Source organism: Ostrinia nubilalis, chromosome 5 (genome assembly GCF_963855985.1).
Source record: "Ostrinia nubilalis chromosome 5, ilOstNubi1.1, whole genome shotgun sequence".
NCBI lineage: Eukaryota > Metazoa > Arthropoda > Insecta > Lepidoptera > Crambidae > Ostrinia > Ostrinia nubilalis.
Window position 1 is genome coordinate 4,664,565 of NC_087092.1, and position 27,610 is coordinate 4,692,174.

The 27,610-nt window shown below is 35.4% G+C and overlaps 1 protein-coding gene across 1 annotated transcript; it reads left to right on the plus strand.

Annotated features, from left to right (window-relative positions):
- Window positions 1-27,357, plus strand: LOC135071712 (fringe glycosyltransferase). Its single transcript, XM_063965494.1, has 8 exons — window positions 1-471; window positions 6,007-6,055; window positions 7,605-7,707; window positions 20,082-20,229; window positions 22,521-22,606; window positions 22,993-23,063; window positions 23,617-23,794; window positions 24,421-27,357. Exons 1-8 carry the CDS (start codon window positions 178-180, stop codon window positions 24,473-24,475), a joined length of 984 nt encoding a protein of 327 aa, XP_063821564.1. The 5' UTR covers window positions 1-177; the 3' UTR covers window positions 24,476-27,357.
- Window positions 27,358-27,610: the final 253 nt, after the last annotated feature.

Consider the following 27,610-nt stretch of genomic DNA (forward strand, 5'->3'; position numbering starts at 1 on the left):
TGCTACATTTTTATTTAGTTTGTAACCGTTCTTTAGCGCGGGAACACCGCGCCGAGCCGGCCTTTGCATCCGACGCTGTTTATCAATAGTGTTTTGTTTTTAAAGTCCAACAGATGAGTGGCAAAGTGTTAAGACTCTTCCTAGCTTCTCGGTGCTCAGGCGCCACCCGGCTTCGGCATGGGAGGGCGCAGAATGTTTAAAGCAGCAGCAGTGCTGATTGCTCTAGGCTACTGCAGCCTCCTGGTATACCAGGGGGGAGTGCCTTTCAACTTTCAAGAGAATCGACAAGGAACAGTGCAAGTGCCCGACCTTTCTATTGAACCTGTGACCAAAACAAGCATATTTGACAGTGGACCGCATAAAAATGTGACTTTAGATGATATTTTCATAAGTGTTAAAACAACAAAACATTACCAATATACAAGATTGCCGATAATTCTGAAGACATGGTTCCAGTTGGCGAAAGAACAAGTAAGAATAATACCAATAAGAATTATCTAAGTCATACTTATAACTTTGTTTGTTTTTATTGTTGACCAAAGCCATCAATGTCCTTGGTAGTAAACAAGTTGTCATGCCATTTAAAATTATGAATTAAACGCCAGCAACAATCAAGCTAAGTACCAACCCAAACAACTGGGCAATCTATGTATACCATCATAATAACGTTTTCTCAGTATGGATAATGGTGTCATTACGATAAACGTTTTTGGGGAACTGACTAAGTTTAACTTGTTTTGCCTATCTTCATTGTAATCATTAAATCATTAACATTCATCTGCTTTGCCAGTTTACTCCAGATTCTCCTTGTCAGTTTTTGATTATCAGACTGTTCAGAATCAACTTTATGGCGCATTTATATGCAAATCTTCTTTTGTTTTAGCATTTCGTTTGTATAGAATTTTAACGATCCACATTTGTATTGTAATTGTGTTTTCCAGTCTCGTGTATTTTTACTAAAATCAAGCAATAACAATAAAACATGGTGCCATAAAGCGAATACCCGTGGAGCTCTGTTTTAATACCAAGTGATAAATGCCCTAGAAATGGTCTCAGCGGGATTCGTATATCTCCATAAGGTCAATACGGCTATTAGTTACATCTGATTCATTTAACGAGGACGTCTCAATGTCGTCCTTTTCTATATCATAGGACAAGTGGCTATAGCAACTAGTTATCGGATTATTTTAACATCTGGATGAGATAACTAGTCTTGTGTTGGATTTTATTTGAGTATCTTTGCCATGCTAATGTTCAAAATTGTCTATGTATTATTGTAAGGTTTACAGTTGTCAGCGCTTCTGACTTTATAATTTATTGCAAAATCACACCTATTAATTCATCGGATTGAGCAAAATATTCCTTTATCTTCATCCAGACACAATTAATCAAACTAGTTAAACTTTTGAGACTTCTTCGAATTACTAATGAAGATAAAACAATGTAGGCATTATCAGAAACGGTCTCTAAAATTCTGCGAATCTGTTTTATCCTAATTTAAATAAACACCAAACTAGTTTTAGATTGTAGCTTAGTCGCCATTTGAATAGCAAAACGGTCCGTTTATTATCAGAGGGCAAACAATAGAACGGTTCAATCGTGCAGTGCCCGTTCAACTCGAGTTTCGTTTCCTGAATCTGGAGCGTGCATAGCTGACCGTTAATCCGGCCCGAAGGACCAGCATAGCTATTGTGTTGCGCACGCGCCGCCCGGCGCAAGTCGCGCGCCGGTCACGTGACCGCGATGCGTTTCGTTGGCCCTTTTGTATTCGAAACTGCCGCTCGATCGATTTTGATTTACGATCAGTATTTCATTCGTGAGAGTAAATGTTGTGCGATGTTTTCGAATAAACGTTTCAGTTAATTTATTCATTAGTATCTTTTATTCTTAACTATTGAAAAATAAATTACAAAACGTAATGAGATTCTAAAATTATATGCCTCATAGATTAAACGTAAGCCACTATGTTTCCATAATAAGATTAGATACAGTCATATAAGGTTGGGTGTATGCATTTTAAGAGTACTTTTTATCTTTGGTTGACTGTCTTTATATGTATAAGACTATTAGTCTATTCATTCATTCTCTAGGATCGGCAAAATGAAACAATGTGTTGCTCTTGTAAAGTAGTGATATTTTCAACAATATTCTATCATCTATTCACACAGAAATTGTTTACGAATCACAACAGAGAAACGACATTTAAAGTTAATTCATCAGCTTGTCGATTCCTTTAAAATTATAATACATTTTCATCTTCTAAAATAATAAAATTTTCACTTTAATAACACCATGTCAAATGTCACATGTCACATGTCAACATGAAAAAGAAAAGTAGCTCTGCTCTCTGCCTAATTAAAAAAACAACTATAGAGGATTTATTCTCTTATATCTCCCCCCCTAGGTAGGAAAATTTTCCCATGAAAATTTTCACTAAGTAACCACACATTATCGGGTAAGGTTTTAGAGAATATTAAATTATGTATAGCCTAGAACTAAGTAGGTAAAGATGTTTAGCAAAGCTTAGGCTTGCTAATGGAAGAAACATCTGTAGTTTCCCAAGACAGCTCCAAACCTGATAAAAACCCGCTCGTTATCATTATACTTATCTTTGCTTATCTTTCCTCTGTATTCTACGAACTTTGTATTCAAAATGGGCTTTTCAAAACTTCTTAATTTAACTCCACGACAAACAAGTTCAACTGATCTTGAACTAACATCGGTATCGTATGGCAGATTGCGATATTATATTAGAGATAAAATATGTTTGACCAGTACGTTGACAGTCATACAGGTTTGTTTACACATATCACATGTCCCATGAGCTTATCTTCGCTATTTTTATGAGCTCAATTCGTAGAAGTCTACGGCTGGTTTGACATCTCGTGAAATTATTTGTTGGCTCTCTAAATTCAAAACGCAAAATGAAAAGATTGTTATACCTGTTGGTCAATATTTTCTAAATTGATATTTTATTTTATGTTTATCATTTTTGAGCACAACTTTAACTTCTCCAAATCCTTGTTATTTTTTTAATATGAATAATATAAATTGCAATACTTTACTATCGTGTTTCACATTATTTTCAAATCTTGCGATGGATACTTTTAATTTCAAAGCTGTTATATTAAAGTTGTTTTAATTTTTATAAATGAGTTATTAGATAGCCCGTAGATGTGTAACTATCTGAAATAATGTACCTTTCAAATGGTGAAAGACTTTTTTAACATGCGTAAATACAGCGGTGTCTGTTCCATCCCTGGTTACTCAGGTCATATCTTTCATATCTGTTGTTGACGTTTCAAACATCTAAATCTGTTTACATTCCGCGCCTTTTCTGACGCCCTCAATTGAATGAATGTGGTCACTGTGACACGCCCTCACGTAAGCAATCATGTCGTGTACAACCCGGGTGTGTCTAATGCTATTTGCACATAGTTTCAGAAGTGAATTACTGGAAGCGACATTTTGGGAGATCGCGACTGTATTTTTATTTAAATAGGGAATTCCGCCATCTACTTTTTAGGTTGTTCCGTATTTATCCTATGACGTCTCATCCCATTTCTTCACACATTACATTACATTACTTTACTTTATTATATTCTCTTATTGTAAATGCATTCTTCATTCCAAAATTAAGTAAGTAGGTAAAGAAAAAACATTTTTTTCAGAATACTGGACGTATACTTTTGAGAGCCAAGAAGACGTGACATATTAGTTAAAAATAAAATCTCCAGTTTTTTGCAATGTGAAAATTGATTTAATTATCTCAAAACTACCAATGTTTCTCACAGTAAAATAAAAATTTATACGACTCATTATTTTAACGTTCCACATTCTATTATGGTTTTTCATTTTAGTCAAATACATACGTATGGTTTGTAATATAATAGTAACCGCAAACTCAGCAAACCACATTTGACAAACTCGCTTCAATAATATTTACCCTTGTACTTATGTATATCATTACTTATTTACTTACGATTAAGTCCTCAACGCAAACACATTATAAAAATAGGTATGGACAATGAATTCATAGCTGGTCAAATTTAAATAAATGAGAATAAGTGCTAGTTCTTTAAGCTTTCATGCAAGAAGTAATACCTAAACTTTAAATATAATTAAAACATAAAAGGTAACAAAACTAACAAATAATCAATAAATTGTCAATAAAATGTTTTCCTAGAACCTTTTTAAGAGGTGGAAATACCAAATGTTATTAACTTATTAGTGATCAAGTCACGTCAGTGTCTGGAGTTTTGTAGCATATTGATGACACCAAATAATATTTATTAAGATTTGTGAGAACACATTAGATAAGCTACTTAGAGTTTTAAATAAAACTGCCTGTTAAGTGTGAATAATAAATTCTGTAATAAATAAAGTAAATAACAGCTACAAAATGTTACGGCGTAAAAGTAGGTACATGTAAACTGAAGTAATAACCAGTACTTTACAGAAATTACTGCAATAGTAATTTTGTTATCTTCTAGAAAGATTCTAATTAAAATTCGTGCCATTTCCATATCATCATATTCCCTGCATATTTACCTGCCAGGTATTAGTTCCCGGGTGTGTTCTAACAACAGACGGCAAGATTGCGGGCATTCCACCCTAAATGATAATGCGCCAAACAAAGCTTCGTAGTCGTCATACTTGACCACATAATATTAACATGATGACAGTAAATTACTTGATACATTATCAACACACTGTGTACAGTATAAAAATGTATGGGTCCAGGTAGGTACATAAATGATTGTGTTCAAAAAATTTCTGCCCAATTTGTACATTCATCAGTAGTTAGGTACCATCATAATTTTTCATCATCATCATCATCATCTCAGCCATAGGACGTCCACTATTGAACATATGCCATTATTTTTACACAAGACAAAAAGGAATTTTGAATTAGGGTTGTTTTTTCAAACGCTGGATAACTTTTGACTCGTAAGTTTGGCACATTGACAGTTTCAGCATATAAAATAATGTCATAGTGACAACTTTATTCTGCAGTTAAAAGATATCTGATGGTTTATAAAATCAACCCTTGAAGATGTTATTAGAAAAAGCATTGAATATGTTATGTGCATGACACAAGTAATTGGATTGATAAAATTCTCATGTTTGCAAAATTTCCGTAGTATTCATCTAGGGGTGCCAATTTTGCAACGGAAAATATTTTGCAACTAATATAACCAATGATGGCGACTGTTCTAACATGCATACTTTATAAGCATTCGTTGGTTCCAAAACAGAGGCTGGTATAACCGACTAATAGATCTTAAGAACCGATAAACCGGGAGTTCTACCCCGCACTCGTATCATGACTCGTGATACCCCTTGCTACGTCAGTAATTAATTCATAAACATTGTTTCGGTAGTCTACAATAACTAATTTCAATTGTATATTAACATTGTTAGAACAACATATCGTGTTAATAGTTTATACTATGTTGCTGTCGAGCAATATTGGAGAGATAATCTGATTTTATTACACTAATTATTATGGATAAGTTGTAGCTATAGGCGTGATAGGTATAACTTTGGAATATTGGTAGCTTTTTAGGGCTTCATAAGAATTTCTTACAAAAGTGTCCTATCCTACTTATATTATACGAGTAAATACGAAAGTTTGGATTCTGGATGTCTGGATGTTTGTTACTCTTTCACGCAAAAACTACTGAACGGAATTTGTTGATACTTTACAGTATTATTGTTTGTAACCCAGATTAACATATGCTATAATTTTTGCCGATCTGTGACATAAAAATTTCACGCGGGTGAAGCCGCGGGCAAAAGCTAGATAAATATTGCTATACCTACTTACTTCACTCAAGAAAATAAGTCCATTGCATTTTAATTATTTTCAGTATTTCACATGCATTTATGTTTTGTTTCATAAAAAAATATTTGTTCTTAACTCAATCATATAAACCAGTTACATTTTAACTCATTTTCAGGATTACATTTCAGTATTTTAAATTCATATTTGTTTTGTTTCAGACATGGTTTTTTACCGACATAGAAAACCGGCAGCACCAAAACCAAACAAGTAAGTTGGGAGCTTAAAGCTTTTAGTTTAAAACAGTTTTCCTCAAATAAAACATCCAGCTGCTGAATTCTACCATATTTTGTTTTTTCCTAGTATTTTTGGACTGTATAGTTTAAGCCCTTTACCACTAAGCTTTTTCTGGAATGTAATAATAATTATCCGCTAAGCTTTCGATCCTGCTTTTCACAGCCACAAAAATGGGCAAAAATATTTGCTTACTTTATTTGGCCGTTATCAGTAACGGTGGTTGTTATCAGACATCAACTGCGATTGACATCGTAAAAACGACAGCACATTAGACTTTAATTTTTTGTTGAAAAATAGCATCTATTACAACCGTATAAGATCCCACAATGTTAAGCTTGATGTACTCTCGTCTGTGCCAGTATAAACAGTATTCTTGTAAGATGGTCATGTTTACACTGATCCACAACTGCAAAGTTGTTACACCCGTATTCACAAACTAATGATTGCTTAAGTGAAGCAGCAAATTGAACGCACAGAGTTGAATACAGCTCAGTGATTGGTTCGCGTGTGACTCTGTGCGTCCACGCGCACTGTAAGACCTCATAGTAATATTGTTTGTGAATACGGGCGTTAGTGTCGTGAAGTCATCGTACAGCTTATGAAGTAGTAAAAGAAACATAGAACTTAAATAAAACCTCGTCCTTTTTTTGAAGTCTGCCAAAAAGTAAAGCTGAGGTCTGACAATGTAAGTATGTAAAGTAGACAGTAATAAATATCGGACCCGGGACCTCTCGGCATAATAGTCCGTTTCGAACCACAACACCAAACGGCCGACTGAAGTAATGCAAAGCGAAAGACCTACGCATTACAGCACATCATGGTGGTAATACTGTGATCTTTTCAGCAATTGTAATAGGGGTGATATTACAATAAATATGTATAATCTGATGTACAATTGACTGTACCTATTTTTTGAAAACTGATACACTGTTGACAGAAGCTACTTGTAAAAAACGTGGGTAAAATGTCTCCACCGCTGACAGTGCATTGCATTGTGCTGGCATGTTTTTGTTATGCCAGTAAGCACTTTTAATGGCTGGATCAAAACAATAATGACAAGTTGGCAGAATCATTGTTGACTTATCGATATTTTTGAGTTGGCAACGCAAAAACGATACACTGACCACCGTATTTGTTAAGCAATGGTTTCTGCAGTAACCACGATGTGAAAAACATGATTAATGGCCCCTTTATTTAATTGTTATTTCAATCTCTATTGAACAGAAGTTACAGAACGAGATAATAAACCTGAAAGAAAACTCAATGCCAAAGGTCTCTTCTTATTCATTGTTGGGCTATCTAAACATAAAATAAAAGACTCTTTAAACTAGAATAAAATGGAAAAATATTAAAAAAACTAAAAGAAACAGCCTACCAAATAACTATTCTATGGATGAAAAAGATGTTTCAGTGACACACCACTCAAGTGAATATCTTTACTTTATACACCACACCTAACCTGAAACTTCGTCGTGCACACTCAGCGTTATGTTTGTTTACATTCCTTATCATCTGTTATCAGACGGGCACATGGTGAACACCAACTGCTCGGCGTCGCACCAGCGCAAACACCTCTGCTGCAAGATGTCTGTGGAGTACGATCACTTCTTGGAGAGCGGGAAACGGTGAGTTCACTTTAGATTATAAATAGTTACAGTCAGAGTCAAAAAGTTCGCAACACGTCTGGAATAAGGTTGCGTTTTCAACTTTTTGGCCACTTTGGGTGTTTTGCATTTGACGCTGACTGCACTGAAAATCTTGTTTATACATTCAGATTTTAGAGGGCTTAGTGTGAGTTTACATCAAACGTGCTCACTAGGGAGCGCGTTTAGAAAATATATGAAAATTTTAGTTCTTGAAAGTTTCCGCTAGCGCTGTACAATCCGTCATACATTTTTAATGACATTTTTTTACGCGCTCACTAGTAAACGCGTTTGATGTAAACTCACAATCAGCCCTCAGAAGAAGCTAATATTACACTGTTATTGTGATTTCAACGTTTCCACTTTGGAATTTCACCTTATAAGCAAGGATATATTCTCACCAAAAAAACCTTAGGTAAATAAACTATTCAAAGTGAAAGTCGGCCCTCTTGAACAATATTGTGTATATTATTTTTACAATTTCGGATTTTATGTAGTGGCTTTATTTTATTTCTTAGTGTATATTTTTGTACCTATTAGGTACTCAAATAAAAAATAACGATCACTCAAACCAGTATTTATTAAAGTAATTTGTTTTGGAGAAGCACATTTGAAACTTGGGATATTAAGAACGTTTGCATTAATCATGCAAACCCAAAATATAATTATTCGCCTCAAAATTTGCTAAATTACGATCTCAATGTCTTAAGCCGTACGACTAACTTAGGGACGTTTGCCAAGACACCGCAGTAAACAGGATTAGCAACTAACTATACTACGTTATACTGAGCTGTCATGAGGCAGATGCTAAATAAGACACAGTGTCTTAAACAAACAGTAGAACTACTGGTTTTTATGTTTCTCGACCAAAAGGAAAGAGAAAAATTCAAAGATATTTTAAAAGACTGTAAAGGCGCGCGCGCACTTGACTCTACTTTTTATGTCGCCGTGGCAGTATTATCCGTGATAGGATAAATATATCTGTTACTTTTACACCTTTATAAAGAGATAAAGAGGGACATACTGTCACGGTGACAGTCACCCGTCGTAAGCCTTTACAGAATGGAGCCCAAAATTCGTTCTTAGAGCTCAAACGAGTTTTATGATTCGCTTCTATTGTATCTGTCTGTATACCTCTAACTGTTACTACGTCTGCATAAGTGGAGCAATCTAGAGAACTGATACTCAAGCCAATTTTCAAAAGCCCGTTTTCAACGAAATGGAAATCCAACTGGAGAAATCTCGGGTACTTACCATTTAAAATACAAATTTCGCCAATTCAGAAGAGTTTGTTTACGAAACTACTTCCTTTTGCTGATTTGGATGAAATTATCAGACCATGAATGTGCACTGTGAAACGTAGGTAGTTTTTAGTTACAATATAAACGACATAAATCATTGTTCATTGATATGGCAAGCCAAACAATATTGTATGCTTCATACTACATGTAAGTAAAGAGTATAGGTTTTATTCACTCGCCGACCGGTCTTTGCCATCACTGCAATTTATTAATTGATCGGCAATCGAATCTACCCAGTGAAGGTTGGGTAATCCCAAGGGAAAGCTCTACAGGGATGAACCCCAAGAAAGGTTACAAATAACGAGTGGGAGCTCCAAAATGTCAGTATCGACATCCCACTTAAGGGAAGTGTTATGGGAGGTCCTTTTTTGCTCGTGATAGGGGTTCACGGTCGTTTATTTTTAATTGATTTGATTCTCATATAAAACTGCAATAAGTAAATCCGTCTGTGAAACAGAAAAACGTGTGAAGCAGTCTCTAAGACACAAACAAAAACGATAATTACAGTGCTTTAAAAAGTTCGTTATAGTGACAGATCTGAGCAATTATAATGCAATCAAATCAAGCATGTTACGTTTGGAACGCTGAATGCTATTATTAATCCATCTGCTAATTACATGACCGCTAACGTGAATCTGTAGGGTACAATTAAGAAACACAAAATAAAGTTCACTATAGAGATTTTAGACCATGGTGAGCGGAAAGCTACAAATCAAGAAAATAATAACAGTGAATTTTTAAAAGGAACAATTATACAAACAAATAATTTAAAAGATTCGATTCTGTCGCACAAATATCACGATGAAGATTTTTGAGAAAATAATTATTGGTATTTTATGTTCAATAAATCTAATACAATTTTTTTATGGTTAATCTCTATAGCATAATAATATAATATGTAGTAGAGGATAAAAAATCGAATCAACTTATTAATAATAATCAACATTGCGTAATATGATGTTAATGAAAGACAGCAATAGTAATAACATAAAAGAGAATGAACGTGAAGGAAGTATTAATGAAATTACTCTGGAGCAATTTATTAATCAGAGGAACGAAACATTTCCCTTAATAGGAAATACGTTACTGACATAATAGTAAGTGTTACACATAGGTATAGATAGGTTAAGACGAGTATTGTATGTATTTATGATCCCGGTATAAAGTGCTGAAAAGATAAGATGGGTATTGATATTCTGGATTTTAAATATTTATATTTAAGCAGCCTTTGTTGTTTATTTACGAGCTTATGCACTAGGATCAAAGATTTCAAGAACCATTATTATTATTGTATTAAAAGGTAACTATTCTCAGTTTGACCCTAAGTTAAACTGGAAAAGAAGGCCGAATGGTATTAAGTTCGCCTTATGTACTGTGATTTAAGTGCATATAAATTGTTTATGAAATAAAGAACTATTCCATAAGCCTACATCTCGATATTTCTCTGAAATACAAATGCAGAATTTTTAACATGCCCTAGTTACAAAGAAGTATTACTAAGTGGACACGCAAGAAAATCAATAGCTTAGGTTAGGACCAAGCTTTGGGGAATGTTATAGTAATACAACCTTCATTTATATTCTACTACCGTACTTTGTACTCAATAATAATGGTTGTTGGAAACCGATAGGTAGACCAACATTTTTTATAATTTAGTTATTTATTGTGTGTATTTTTATTTACTCCTTTCCTTTTGTTTTCAGTTTATTGTGTTTTGATAACTTTTGGTAGACAACTTTCTTGATTTCGATAGCAAGAGTTTGATTCCCGCTGGCACGCCCAGCAGCTGTCCTTTACATTAGTTTTTAGCCGTATTCACAAACGATGCTTGCTTAAGTGAAGCAGCAAATCGAACGCACAGCGTTGAATAGAGCTCTATGATTGGTTCGTGTGTCTCATAGTAATGTTTGTGAATACGGACGTAAGTATACATTACTGTTTAGGAGATAGCTAATACTCAACTAAAGATCTTACAAGCAAGACAAAATACAAGGCTACGAGATTTTTTTTATTTAAATTAAACTCAAGATAACATAGACAAAGACGTGACAATAAACTAGTATCTTAAGAAATAACCAACTGCAAATAAATCCGATGTACAGGTTAATCATCGATGGTTGTGTGCACAGCATCATGATGATGTATGGTTTTATCCCCCATAGAAGAAATCCTTCCACAAAATTCTAGACTAGAGAAAACTAAAACCAAAATATGCTGCCCAAAACAAGGATGAAATTCAAGGCACGTTTTAGACTCGGTGTACCGCTTACCAAAATTTAATACAGCTGGATAATAATCTCTGCGACAGAGGTAGAAAATAGGTAGTATATTTCCACTAGACTCTAACGTCATATTATTATGGAATTCTAACGAATTTACGCCTTAAAGAGCACTATAGTTGGATCATAATTACAACTACATTATGAAGACTGTTCTAAGTCTAGTTAATAGGCTGCAGATAAATTCTGACCTTTATAAAGGTTAATTTATAAACATGTGAAGCGATTACTGTTCGAATTTGAAAAGAAATATGTTATATACCCTGACAGACACAACATAATGTCTACCCAATGCCTGATTCCTAGTAAATACAGAGTTCAAAACCCATTTAATTAAGCTGTAAGGTAATCATTAACATAAACGTCTGAGTAAGATTTTTTGGCGTATTTTTCAACCATAATATTGAGCTTTACCCCATTTATCGGAATACTAGAAGTGACTTGTCCACATTGCTTAAGATTTATGTTTTTCTTTCCAAAATGCCGTTCTAGTTCAAACTTCACAAAGTTTTTGTTATTATTGAAAACAGAATGCTCTCAACTTCTGTTTTTAGAAGCTTGACTGAATAAATACGGCCCGGGTTTTTGTTTAAACACTTTAATGATCACATTATGGGTCGCACCGAATTGTGTGAACACAGATTCTGTTTGTTCAGCTTAAGAGCAACATGCTCAAGTTTCCATTACGCGGTATTTCGTACGTGCAGGTTCGCTTACTTCAATATTTTTGTTTTTGGTAAAATATTTGGATGAAAGAGTGCTTGGAAGTTTAAATTTGGTGAAATTCAAGTAATTCAAATTTCATTTTAATGGATTTCACCTTTACAATTTCATCGTACCTTTGTAGTAAATGTAAGACAGTCGCATACAAATAATTAAAATGTTCAAAATCACTGTTTCTGTCTAATTTGTTGAACGGATGGGTGTGTTTTTTGTCAGAAAAATGGACTTACAATTTTATTTTGAAGTTAGAAATCATATATTCACCACACAAGTGGATAGACAATGCCACTTAAGCACACATTTACCTGCAAAATTTACCCAGCGCCCAACACAACCGAGGTTTGTCAAACAGTCTTTTTAATTTGAAGTCACCGGTATTGAGGCGGTACAACGTTAATGGTTTTTGGAGAGCAACTCCAATATTATGTTGGCCCAACAATGATTTTCACGCGTTGACATAGGCCAACACGAATGTTTTTATAGGACCCGCTTTTTCCCACAGAAATTGTATTTTGACTCTAGGTAGAGTAAACGCTGAGTATAGTTATTTGATTGGTGATATTAAGCCTCGATGGATTAATGTGGCTTACAAAAATAAAACATGGAAAAATGTTTTAGTCTAGTTAATAAAATGTTGGAGTTAAATGTGTTTTGTATTTCTCGTTAGTCTTTTGTTTGCTTAGTTCATAATTTTGATTGTCTGCATTAGAAACATCCAATGCAAAATCTTATGTGAGTACGACATAGCTACAAAAATGAAAATCTGATATAGTAATGTCGATTATTTAGCAAATGTTTACTTATCGCAAGAAAATTGCAAAAAAGCATTTCTCTTCCCAATCATAGGCCATACCTACTTGTAGCATCTACAAAATACCTAAGTCTATAATTTCAACATAAGATGATACCTACATTCAACGTGTCTCTGAGCCTCGACCCGTTAATATCTTCTGCCCACGCTTTAATTCGTACACAACCGGAGACAGGTTAAAGATTTAACTACGAAGGTTCTCAAACTACATTTACAGCCCCACACTATGAAATTTATAAAATAAAGTTACATTATCATTAGTACCTACCTGATATCGAATGATCCTACCTGGTTATCGATCGATTTTTAGTTATCCGAATATGTACCTAATGTTTCTCATTAATCCGTTTTGTCTACTCGTCTTGTTTTTTGTATCAGTATTTAATTAGTATATTTATAATAATTATGTGCCTTACAATACAAATAGGACACTAAAGATATTAGAAAAATCTATGTTAACCAATACATAAGAAATTCAAAAAAGCTAAAAGTTAGTTGCATCCTAGTCCGTTAACTCTTTTCTCAGTTATATTTGATGCATAAGTACCCATATGTATTGTTTATCAAAATATAATAATATATAACTCAAAGGTGACTGATTGACTGACTGACTGACTGACTGACTGACATAGTGATCTATCAACGCACAGCCCAAACCACTGGACGGATCGGGCTGAAATTTGGCATGCAGGTAGATGTTATGACGTAGGCATCCGCTAAGAAAGGATTTTACGAAACTCCACCCCTAAGGGGGTAAAACGGGATCCACGCGTACGAAGTCGCGGGCGGCCGCTAGTTCTCTATAAAACCCACTCTAGATCTCAAAACTAAAATTTGAAAACCACTGACTTTTACTCAAGTCGTTTCTTGCTCGTCTCTATTTCTCCCGGTATTAAATAAATTAAAAATACATATCTTCAAATCCATTATTTTGAGATTCGATTAATCAAGAGCCGTCACTCAAAGAGAGTGTATTTAATTAATTCTCACTCTAAAGTCTTTAAATTGGATGTCGAATAAATTCTTGACGAACTGCTTGTCTTTTTCGATATCATCATTTCAGCCATATGACGTCCACTCATGAATTCAATTCCTCCTTCAAATTTTGTTTTGATATATTGAGTAAAAATATGGTACGGTAACTACTACATATAACTACGAGTGTTTCTGCAAATACTCTCGATATCATCTGAGTAAGTATGACTTTATTTGATTTAATTTAAAGATTTTTTATTTTGTATGGTGTTTCTTAAAACAAAACAATTAAAATATTTCCGAGTATCATTTTTGACTTACGAGAAGTATTGACGCTGATAAGTAATCTCATGACAAATTAATTAACCTTTTGACCCTATTACCTCCGAAAAAGCAAATGTAATTTATTTCACTATGACCTTTCCAATCCATGAAACATCTGTGCTATTCAGAAGGACAACAATATCCATCCATACCTAATACTCATCTGTTCGTCCATACAAAGAATATCACGTGACTGTCGCTGACTTTGAGGGCGAAGGTTAGAGCAATCCACTCTATTGGCCCCAGGTGAACTGCCGCCTGTAATAGGATTATGTGGCTCTTGGCAAAGGAATAAAGACCTCTATAGCCTGCACCAATGGAAACCGACAGTTTTGTAAATGCAATGTGATAAAAATCGTCTTAAAAAGACTTATGCTTAACTGTCTAATGCTTGTTTTCACCATCAATCCCTATTTTTACGAGACCCCTATGAAAACCAAATTCTTGTTAAGTGTTACCATAGGGGTCACTTAATAATTAGGAATTGATGGTGCAAACGGGCAACAGTGTCCATAATATCACTTCACTTTGCAATCAAACATAAGTAGGTATATCTTAAAATACATGTATGTCAACGTGAAATTGTGAACTCGGACAGTTTATAAAGCGTGAGATTGTATACTAACAGTTCGTTAGGTTTGATTGTAATCTAACTACGTCAGATTATAATCTGACGGAATTCACAATTTTACGGTGCACAAACCAGCTTGGTATCAAAATCAACGTTATTCGACTTTATTAGTTACACAAATTGCCAGTCTCTATTGGCATTAAATATAAGTGTTGAGTGCCATTGGCTACAAAGGCATTCTGACTAGTAATTTGATGCTCGACTAGTCGCTCGCTTTCGACACTTAGCAATGAAACATTCTTGCTTTAGATCCGATATTCTGTTTTGTATGTACATAATTTGGTAATACATATAGCGAATTGATCGGAAGCGAAGAATGTTCCTTGATCTACCGACACATCACTCGCTTAACTCTACATTTTTATTACAATAAAATGCTGTGACGTTTATTAAGGCTTGTGATGTGAATTTTAAAAAGTCCATAACATTTTGCACTTTTTCGCGCTGTTTTATGCAAGATTCGGCTCTTTTTCACCGATTACTGAAACATCGTTTTTATCCTAGAAGCGACTTTACTAACTGCAAAAATCGTAATCTTCGGTTATATGCCAGCAAGTCTTGTGATGCCTTATCTATCCTTCTCTTCATTCTCCAGGCAACGTACACTCGTGAGCACATCATGCTACATATTCTATAGCAAAATCGCCTCTATTACAACAAGACAAGATAGCTACAGTGTTAAGGTGGATGTGCCGTTTTCCGCCGTTAATCCAGAGGTATTTACAACCTGCGCTATGACGTTAACTGCTCTCCTAACACCCCCGTTTTTATGGCCTGAGTTTGTTGTTGTTCGATATCGGAGGCTTTCTGGCACGGGACCTTTTCTGTGATTTGTGCTGTTTTAAAAACATTCAGATGTAAATAATAGGTTTAATAACAACATTATATTAATGGATATCACCCTTAACAGTTTATGAATGAAAGAGGTTTTCCCTGAACAGTCTTCCTAATTAAAATTGCCGATTCATCAGGTGAAAATAGAGTTAAATTACTGACTAAACCTATTTATTAATTAAATGGCTCCTAAGAAATCTAGCTATTTTCTAAGACTTTTACGTTAGTTTTTTTTTTCTTTGACTTAATCGAATATCTCCCTTAACAAACATGTATTAAAATACACTGAAAAAAGATTTTATTGCCATAAAATATTAAGCCATGTACAGCTTAATGTCTATACTTATGTACATACTGCCACCACATCAAACATAAGCGATTCGGCAACAGAGTTGCATGAACCGCTTATTTTCATTTCAGCCCATAACACCGTACCGTGCGCAATAAACGTAAACAGTTGCGATTAAACCCGACCGCGGCGTTTGTAAATCGATACGATTTCGCAAATCGAGAACTGAAACCCGACTCGATACGAGCGCCATTTGTCGTGCACCACACCGCAATATGTGGTCACGGCTTGCGCCTGCGCAGCTCCTGTTATTTGCGACGGGCGTAATGCCACTAAATTATACTACGACGATAATTACTGCCACCAGCAAAACTCGAACGGCTTTATACGGTCGTGTTGCCTGTTCACGTCCACTGCCCTATTCGCCATAAGTTTTCATCCTGGATGCTTATGGAAATATTCCATTTTATGTTACATGCTTTCGGATAATGTTTAGTTTTGTCTTTTGTTTTGTTTTTATTGTGTTGCTTATTTCGACATTGTTTTTATACTTTATAATTTAAATAAATTAAATTCGCGTCCAAACGATCTGTTCTTAAAAACAGTGAATAATAACCATAGCAAAATCGAAAGTGTCAAATGCCGAGATGCATGAAATTTTCCACTGTTTTTAAACACTGATCCGTCGTTTGGACTCAAACAGCTAGGTGGACGCAAACTCGTGATATGACCCTACATGTACAAAGTTGCAATTATTTTCTTTAGCAACTTGCAGGGCGGCTGCTGATAACTTTCTGGTTTTTACGGAGACAGTTCGAATTGATGGCCGGTTGCGTCGATGCGAGCGTTAATTTTCCGATCGGTAATTTCACTTTTTGCTCCACAAGACCTATAATAAACTTCTGTATAAGGCCATGTCTGGGTTGGTGATCAAGGCTATAATGGCACTTTATGTATGATATTTAATACGTCCTCAAAAAAGTCATTATTATTTTATACTTTTATAACAACTAAAGTTACAATTACAACCAATTGAAGTTAACTATAGGAACTTTGACTTTTTTCATTTTAAAATCAAGATAGTTTCAGTTATAATCAATTGGATCTTTTATCAATATGCTGAATGCATGAAGGTAATGTACTTTTAACATAATGTCTAAAGATTGCAATTTGTTTTGCGACTTGGATCTTATTTTGTTTTGCTCTAGAAACGATTCTCAAAATGGAAACATGTGACTATTTTTATAGAGATTTAGATCAATCACTTAAACTTAAGGCGATTAGAGTCCTCAATCCGCGTCAAATGGGCATTTTGTAAAGCCTACTCCTCTTTTACTGCTGGACAGAAATAGTTGAAAAAAATACATGTTATACAACAGTTCAAGGACTACATTTGTGACGTTTGAATTTTCGCTACGTCTTTTTGTTTGGGATTAAAAAAATAAATACGGGACATCGATTTTTTACTTAAATTCCCTACTCCTCCAAAACGGCTATCTAAATATATAAAAGGAGAAACTGACTGACTGACTGACATATCAACGCACAGCCTAAACGGCTAAACGTAGGCACTTGAAATTTGGAAGGGACGTAGCTTAGGTACCGTAGAGGTGCACTAAGAAAGGAATTCCCGAAATTCCCACGGGAACGGGAATTAGCGGGAAAAACGGGATTCACGCGTACGAAGTCGCGGGCGGCCGCTAGTGTTAATTTAAAAGATTTTTGCACGAATAGATTAGGAATTCTTTAATCTTTAAATGACACGTTGCGTTTTTCAATCGAACATTACTTTCATTCATAAATTTTACTTTTGATAAATTCCGAACGTTTTGCTGTTGAGGGGGCCTTCGCGGGGTGCGGGCGGCAGTCGGCCGCTGGCCTTCAGACGGGGAGGTTGTGTCACTCGCTGCAAACTGACATTAGCGATCAAAATGATTTTTTTCTTTGGCTGAGTTGCACCACCTGACGTGACCTAACTTTGACCGTAGCTTTGGCGATAACCGGTGTTTTTTTGTATGGAGTTTGACTGATTTTTGACTTTTGTCAAATTTAAAATAAGATGGTGCAACCTAGTCTTTGTTTGACAATAGTTTTTATGTCAGAGTTGTTCATAGAGCACGTTCAGTCAGACGATACGATTGAATTAAGGCATGCTCGGACGCTATTATCTACCTAAATAGAATCTGTTAGTGTAAAAAAATCGACTCCAAAAAAAACGGCACTAGATAAGTAAAAGTTGAAAATATATTCCGAAGAAAGCAATTTATATTTTGCATACTTAGGCTCGGCGCAAATGGGCCATTTAGAATTAGATTTTCAATATTATGTTTCTTCGCGAAAATACCACAGTTAAAAAAAATAAGATAAAGTGGTATTGATAAATTGTTCTATAGAGCTTATTAAAAAATGTGGATACTGATTACAAATGCCCGTATATCATGATTGATATTTTCGGAGTCGGTGACAGCCTACCTTTTGGTGATTCGTTTTGGAGTTGGTTTTAATTTTTGGTGAAAATTAATTTATTTCATGCCTTTAGTAGACTATAGGTACTCAATAGACCTTGTTGTTGCCACTGAAGGTGCATAGGTACACAGTACATTGATACCATATTTTTCATTTTAAGTGCAAATAAACTTCCCTAAATTACCTAACCATGAAACGTACCTATAGGCTATAATAATTAAAAAGTTTCGTCGATAAAAACTGAAATCCTCTTATAAGATGATGAATTTTGGGAGCATGTCATGAAACTAAAATTATTAGCATACAAAAACTTGTTTTAAAAAAAAGGTTTTATCTTTTAATTAATTTTTTTATTTATGATGCGCAATTTGCTGCGGCGTAGTAGCAAAGATTTTTCGTTATGTTAGCTCGTAATAATTTCGAAGAATAGGGATATTTCCTGGGTAAAACAAGAGTTTGAATTAGTCAGTCGGTCAACTTACCAAAAAAATACTTTTAATGTATTTTTCACTTTTTTAAACTTATGAAAATTTTGAGATAAAGCGCACCAAAGTTCAGAAGAGGCCCATGACGTTAAGGCGTTAATTAAAATTGTTGCGATTTGTGACGTCACGCGGAATTTCATCGCATCATAACTTCGTGATTACTTGTTTAATATCCCGAGTCCAATATTTTTTGATAGTGTAATTGACGGACTAAGTGTTTTTTAAGAAACTAGCCTATTCCTACGGCCACATTCCAGCTTTTTTTTGAGAATTGAAGTAGGTAGGTACGCGTGATTTTTAAAGTAGCTTACTTACATAATATTACTTATATTTATATAAATAAATAAATACAAATCAAACGAGCCTAAACTCGATGGAATCGTTCAATCCCGGAGTTGCTATAGGGCCACTGGCATTCCAGCTCTATCATCAGATCGACTCCATGTCATCACAATATTGCATTGTCATCCGAATTACATGTATATCCAAAATTTTAACTCAATCAGTTGTTGAAGGATAAAAAGACGAGATTAAACACATTTTCAGTTTATTCTTCATAAGTGACACAAAGAGAATGACAATAGACAAAAGAAGAAACATTTGCTTTTTTAAACCATGTGTTCCAATACCTACAGTTGTCGTCAGGAAGTTGGTCTAACAAATTCAGCTTGCAAGATTCCACCCGAAGTTACCTACATATTACATGTTCAAATTTCGAGAACGGCTGAACCGACAAAAACATTAGAAAATTTACGAAAAAAAAATATCTCGTACAAAATGTTCATGGATTGTGTTATTTTTATTAAATACCTTTACGCCTAGCCTGAGTTAAATGACACCAACATCAAGGGTCATCAATTCAAGTTTAAAATAATAGGCAGTAATGTCATGAAAAAAGAGCTTCTATTCTGTATCTACCTATGCCCGTGTAATTTTGATCGGTGTCAAATCGGAGTTTTCGTGCGGGGTGCGCGGGTGTTTCGCGCGGCGTGAAGGTCAAACGCCCAAGGTCATTGAGGACTCTAATCGCCTTAAACCTATTTACCTACGTAACTTCTATTGTCATGTTAAGATCCCAAAATCGCGTTTAGACCAAAGTTCTCCACCATGAGCACATCTTTACACACTTCACCTATGATGAACAACTCTATAATGAACATGTTTTACCCCGAACAGGTACACTACACGTTTCATCTATATTAAACATCTCTACAATGATTATATTTTGCCCCAAACAGGTGGTTTTGCCATTTCGACGATGACAACTACGTCAACGTGCCCCGGTTGGTGACTGTGCTCCAAAACTACAATTACTTGGAAGACTGGTACCTGGGGAGGACTTCAGTGTATGAGCCCGTGAAGATCTACAGCAAGCCTCATAATAAGGTAGCTAAAAGTGCAATCAGGGGGCTTAGTGCTACTTTAGGTACATCAAACGTCTTCGCTAGCGACTGCGTAAAAAAATGTGTGACGGATTGTACAGCGTCCCTAGGATGCTTTCAGGAAGTAAAATCTTCATAGTTTTTTGACGCACTCGCTAACGACGACGTTCAATGCAAACTTGCACTAAGCACACAGCATATCGCGAACTATACGTTATTCTTGAAAATTAATACTAAGAATTCAGTTTTTGTCTTTATGAGCCGCCATCAGTACCTACGTATTTTGATACCTAACTATTATGTACGTTACATACGTATCTTTAAAAGAATACAATGTGTGTTGCGCTACTATTTATGGGCATTTTATAATGGTGAAGTGAAAAACCGGGACTGACATTATGTTCAGAAAAGTTTAATGCGTACCTATACTCGTAGTTTACTTTCGTCGCTGCTTTACTTCGAAGTAAAGTAACATTCACCATGCCTTTTTAATAAACGGTTTTGTCCCCTTTATTTCATTGTGAAATTGTCAATTCAATTAAGGCAACTGTAAACTAAATCGGATGGTGATGGACGGGGCACTTTGATGGCACTGCTGGATTTCTCACGTGCATTCGATAGTATAAGCATCCCATTGCTTCTTGCCAAGATGTCTTACTATGGTTTCGACACTCATACAGTTACATGGTTTGCGAGCTATCTGAGTGGCCGGCATCAATCGGTCAAACTTCGAAAGGAAGACGGTTCATACTCGATTTCGGAGCCCAGTGTGGTCAATCGTGGGGTTCCTCAGGGTTCTATATTGGGTCCACTCTTGTTTATTTTATATAGTGCAGACCTGGTACATGTAATCAAACACTGCAAATACCATTGTTATGCAGACGATGTTCAACTTTATATCGCCAGTGACCCAACTGAGATACATACTGCCTCACGCGCACTGAACGATGATTTGGACGCTATTGCTATCTGGTCAAATGACAACGCTCTGTCACTGAATCCGACTAAGTCTAAGCTTATGGTTCTTGGTTCGTCAAAGTTGACTGAAAGGATTGTGAACGCTGATCCTGTAGTAAAAATTATGGACACAGTTATTGAGATGGTTAAGGAAACGAGAAATCTGGGCATCGTTTTTGACGCTGGTTTGCGCTTCGAGAGCCATGTGCTGGGTCTCGTCAGAAGCTGTTTCTATCGACTGAAGATTTTATACAAGGTCCGTAATCTTTTGTCCGAAAAGTCGCGTATCGTACTCTGCGAATCGCTGGTATTGTCACGACTTAATTATGGTGACCTCGTGTACGGGCCACGCCTCTTGAGTAAAACGAAACGCATGATACAACGTGTGCAAAACGCATGTGCCCGTTTTTGCTTTAATATACCTCCACGAACACATGTATCACCGTTTCTAAATAGTGCGTCCATGCTGAATATGGAATCCCGCAGAAGGCTACATATGGCCACCCTTATGTTCGATCTCGTTTCGCTAGAAAGTCCCGAGTACCTGCATGCTAAACTGAGGTTTTCTGATTTCCATAGGCGTTACGGGCCTGGTCTGCCCAGATCTGCCCGTGTACCCCTAGCGATGCACAAGCACAGAACTGTAGGTTTCACAGGCAGTTTCCGCTACCAGGCTACTAAGTGTTGGAACAATATACCACCTCCAATAAGAGCAGCCAAATCAAAGCATGCATTTAAGACTCTGCTTAAATCTGCATTATTGGAGTCGCAAAAACCTGTAACCTGATTGCGCCTTGGTAGTGGTTTCTGATCTGGTCCAGTGGTTTCATGCGTGGTTGTTTTGTTGAACCCTGGCATAATTTGCATAATTTTTATTTTTATATTATTTTTATTAGTGTATTTTCTCCTTTCCTCTTTATCATAAATATCTTAATCTATTTAGTTATATTTATGTACTTAAACTCACCACACCCCAACCGTCACGTTGACGTGTTACGCGCGTTCTTTCGTCCTTAGGCTATAGCTGAAAATCAGTGGTTTGCTTTTAAGTAAACCAATTACTGAGCTATTGCCGTTTTGCATTGCTGCGACACACATTTCTGTATAAAGTGTGTACCTATATTGTATGTCATAATGATTTTTTTTCTTTTTATTTCTGTCTTACCATACCATGTCATATTGTCCTGAGGGTACTATTTTGTCCTACTTTTGGTACTTTCTGTTTGTAATGTGTGTTTCTGTTATGCAAATAAACGTTTTATCTATCTATCTATCTAAATTGTAACCAGTTAGTAGACACGTTTCCAGCTTGTTAGTGACAACGTTAATTTGTTTCAGATGACATTCTCGTTCTGGTTTGCGACGGGCGGCGCTGGCTTTTGTATAAGCAGAAGTTTGGCGCTGAAAATGGTGCCTGTTGCAAGGTAGGCCTAAAACTGTTGCTCGGTTTTCACCAACTCGACACACGAACCTGTGACTAATTTGGTACGAGTTGCCCCAGTCAAAGTAAATTATAATTTTGTTTCACAACTCAGTAACTTTAATATTAACAAAAGGAGAAATGTAAAAAAGCTTTCCTTAATCATCCACTAGCTTGCTAACTAAATAAAACACACACTTGGTTAAAGATTTGTCAAAAAAAGATAGCTCTTAAGTGTTCTGTACAATACATCTCCTTATCTTTAAGGCTCTACCAGAGCAACAGAATATTTGTTTTGATTTTACCACAGGCTCGTGCCGAGTTGGCGAATTATCTGTTACCGAACTTTATAATCACGCGAGCAACTTCTAACTAAGTTTTCCGTTGCAGCGGCGGCAGATTCATCAGTACCTGCGAGACTATACGGCTGCCTGATGACGTCACCGTGGGATTCATTATCGGTGAGTTAAAAGTTGATGTTTTGGAAGTTTGGAGTTTGCCATTAATGAGTATTGTATAACATGTGTTCGAATAAGAAAGTAGGGGTTGATCCATAGACACGATAATGGTAATTACATTCGTAATATTTTTCTTAATTGTATTTACGATGCAATGTAATTGGATTACTAACGATTGGTCAAAAATACCTTTCCCAAAATAACACATCGCAAACTACGTATCACTCATTAGGCAAAAAATCATTTATCAAAACAACTTATTGCAATTTTTTTATTAAAGAATCTCGTTTGTGGCATATTATTGTTTACCAAATTATTGTTTGGCCATGTTTCATGACAAATATTATTTAACCAAATGTTTTATTTGGAAAAACTTACTTTTCCCAAAATATTGCATGACAAACAATTTACAAAATAATTTGAGCTCAGCTTCTTAGCTTCAAAAAGTTTTTTCTCTGCAGTAAATTCTATTTTCCTCTTTCAAATTCAATACCGTGTACCCAAATGTGAACAATATTGAATTTGGCAAGTGTCAAAGAAATAATGATTGTTCCAGAACATTTGATGGCCAAAAAGCTAACTCAAGTGCCCGAGTTCCACTCCCACTTGGAGCAGATGAAGCTGCTACCATCAGAGAGCTTCAAAGACCAGATCTCATTCAGCTACGCCAAGTTGAAGGACGAGTGGAATGTCCTCAACGTTCCTGGGTTCGACACCCGGTACGATCCTAGTCGGTGAGTGTAATAATAGACTCTATTTTTACGCCCGTATTCACAAACATTACTATGAGGTCTCACAGTGGTTCGTGTGCCACCAATCGCAGAGCTCTATTCAACGCTGTGCGTTCGATTTGCTGCTTCACGTAAGCAAGCATCGTTTGTGAATACGGGCGTTAAGCCCAGACGCAAAAAGAGGGTTGTTGTAATATTTTTGACCGGTATTTGTGTGTATGTTAGTGACACTGTAGTTCTTAAACAGATGACCCGATTTGGATGCGGTTATTTTTTAGACAAATTTCATCAAAATTTGTTCAGCCGTTTCAATTTCTAATCAGCTCTAAGCTGTTAAACGGGTAAACCCATTTTGATGCGGTTTTTTTCAGTATTAATTTAACATGCATTTTCTGTTGACCCCATGACATAACCGCGACGCGAAATACAATACAGCGCCATTTTTACACTTCAGCTTTTTTGCGTTGGAGTTTTTTTTAGATTTAATTAACTGTATCCACTATCTACAATGGAAACTACTCAAACTAACAGCTTCAGAGTCCCAATTTATCTTGTGCAATAAACCCGCTGTTTCAAGAGACAAATTCCCAGCTTGAAGTGTTTTTCTAGGAACAATTTCATTGTTACAGATTCCTATCGCTGCATTGTTTCCTGTTCCCACAATTTAAGTTCTGTCCAAGATAGCGGCGGATCCCGAAGAACTAATTAAGTAATCCATTCTGTACACCGTTGTTTTAAAATGTATAGTCCTTTATTGTTATTTCACTATGTAGAAAGTACACTAATACGGGGTTATTTTTTATTTTATTTTTTTATTTGTATATGAGTCTTCCTTATTTTTTTTATTATTCAATTATGTACATACGTGAAACATAATAGGACACAAGTTATTTTTTGTTTCTTTTTTTTAACTGGATAATCAATGTGTAAACTGTTATTATTTTTTTATTTTACGTTAAAAATAACCCCGTTTATCTGGAAATAACTTTGGTTATTTATAAAACAATTATTATGAAGTTTTCATTGCGCGGTCGATGTAATTTCATCGCGCAATCAAAGATCCATTTGCAGAATTATGGAAGAAAGCCATTTGCTTTTAGATTGTGATATTAATTTATTTATAGAAGGCGAACAACACGAAAGTTTGAATTGTATCCTGAAATATGTAGAAGATGTAAATAGAGCTAATTATTCTGTTAAAGATAAAAGAGAAAAGAAAAAATATCAACGTAAAATATTTAAAGCTTACATCAAGCTCGCCAAAAGAAAATTATAAAGTAGATTAACATAGTGTTAAACGTAAATATATTTTATTGTTATTAATTGATAAATCTGTGATATTAGAATAAACATAAGTTTAAACGGACGTTGTGCTAATAAAGGGTCAATCTTGAAATTGGGCGTATTCGGTTGATTCCCCTGGCACTTTTTAAAACTTAAGAGTTTAAACTTTTACTAACAAAAGGCTAAATATCACATCATTGTAAACATATTTCACAAATAGGCATCACTGTCACATGTTTAGATAAAAAGATATATGACTTTAAAATTTTGGTGCCAGGGGAATCAATATAAGATGCCAGGGGAATCAAAATAAAACATTTTGTATAGAATAATCGTTTATTTTAATTAAACTTATCAGACTTTTGGTTTCATTTATTATCATTAATCTTATAAGTAGTATTATAAAAAAAAAAAACAATATCTCTCTCTAGGAACTATCAATGAACTGTAACAAATCAACATAAATATCTAAAAACTATCAAATTATTCTAACGTAAACAAATTCTAACACAAGTCAATATTGTAGACGGTATTGTATGCATAAAAGTACAACACCTTTTTAAACGGCAACAATGACGCTATATTATGTAACTAACAGGGATGAAGTTTCTCAAAAACGTATGAACCTGAAAAAATAAATTGATGTGATTTGCAAATGGACAAACAATAAATTATTCATCAGTAGAATCCGACTCTTCCCCGCCATAGAGAGCAGACGTTACTATTTTACACATAGAATCGGAAATTAAGATTTTATTTTACTGAAGGCACATTAATCCATAAGCTATCATCAGATGGAATATGATTATCCGATTGAATGCTCTGAACTTCAGTTGCAGCTAGCCCATAATTTGGGTTCGAAGTAGAAAGTTTATCGAAGTAATTTTCTTTTACGGTCTTGTTTGATTTCGCGGTTTCAGATGTACCAGTGCTGTGCACATTTGAACTTTTGATATTATAAAAATCTATATGTTGACCATGAGGACAATGAATTGGTTCTTCCGATCATTTTTCTAAATGACAGCTAAGATGTCTCATGGCGAGGACTTCGGGAGTTTTATTGATCCATATCACCTGATGAACATCCATGGTGCCCCGGAATTCTCTTAAATCAGAGGGAATTAACAGATCCTTCTCCAACATACGATTTTTGAACCTCCGCTATCGTAACTCCCGGACATTTATCTTTAAGATAGCTGATAAGGACATTAATGTTTGGAATGTCATTGCCTTCAGCGACGATTCGATCTGCTATTCTTTTCAATACTTCGCCCACGCCATCGGGAGCTCCTTTGCCGTGTCCTTTCTCAAAGTAATTCCAGATTACACGCCGTACTTACTTGCATAATCCTAGTGAAGCTTACCCATCACGCAAACCTATAATCATAATATGAGAGTATGATAATGTAAGGAAGCTTTGATTCCCCTGGTATTTTGCCAGGGGAATCAATGCCAGGGGAGTCAAGAAAAGTGAATCTTCTTTCGATTTTGTTTAAATGGATTGATTTTTGCCAATGATTATTATAAAAACAATTAACAGTCCTATATACCCTACTATTAATCCTAGTAAAGAAATTCTTAATCATCAAAAAAGATTTTTTATAGTGGCCAAGGTAATCAATGACCTAGTGAAACAAAGCCAGGGGAATCACATTCTTACCTTCGTAAGTCCGGCTTGGAAACGTCAAGACGTGCGACCTCTCCTCGTGATGTTCAGAGCGCGACTAAAGCCACTTGCCGATGTGCACGCCTTCACCGTAGACATTTATAATAGCCAGGCAGGTGGCATTTAGTGACGCGCCAAGGGAATCAATCGTTGCGCTCGGACAAACACAAACTATTTTTTAAATAAAAAAGAGTGACTGGCACAGACTTTGTGTATTTATTAAATCATTAAACAACTCACCCTTTAACTCTTAAATTACAAAAAATCTTAAATTTATCACTATAGATAGGTAAATTATTAATGGTTTGTTCAAAAAATTACAAAGGGACAGCCCAGGGGAATCAAATATCAAGGCTTCGAAGATTTTATTCCGATGTTTTAAGCTAAAATAAACACTGTTTTTGTTGTGCCCCATTTCATTTAAACATGAAAGTAACAGAAAAAAAATATCTTACATTAAAATTTAAGCGTTATGGGTAGTTTTTTCCCCCGGACAGTGTTTTTTTTGGCTTTCAAGATTGACCCTAAAACGTTGTAATTTAAAGTCTCAGTCAGAAATGTTATGACATTGTTAGTAAATTAAGTTGTTTATGAAATAAACAATTATAACTTTTAATTGACGGACTATTATTTCCTAACACCGTAACGAATCGGCCTCCACCCACACCTTGTTTTATTGCTCGGCCAAAGGTTTTTGTTCGAATGTATCCTTTATTACACTCAGGCTCATAAAATATTTTGAAACGACATTTTTAAGAGTAGGTGCACACCGTTGATTTTTCGTCAGCCGATAGTTTATTCGGGCAGTTGATCAGTATGGGCATGTATGGGAGTGCGCACACTACGCCGATTCGATTTGGCCGATTCTT

Bases quoted from the DNA above. Each gene is read 5' to 3' on its own strand.
- LOC135071712 (XM_063965494.1), top strand. From the start codon at position 178: ATGGGAGGGCGCAGAATGTTTAAAGCAGCAGCAGTGCTGATTGCTCTA. The intron at 6,056-7,604 runs GTAAGTTGGGAG...ATCTGTTATCAG, and splicing joins GCAGCACCAAAACCAAACAA to ACGGGCACATGGTGAACACC. The intron at 20,230-22,520 runs GTAGCTAAAAGT...AATTTGTTTCAG, and splicing joins ACAGCAAGCCTCATAATAAG to ATGACATTCTCGTTCTGGTT.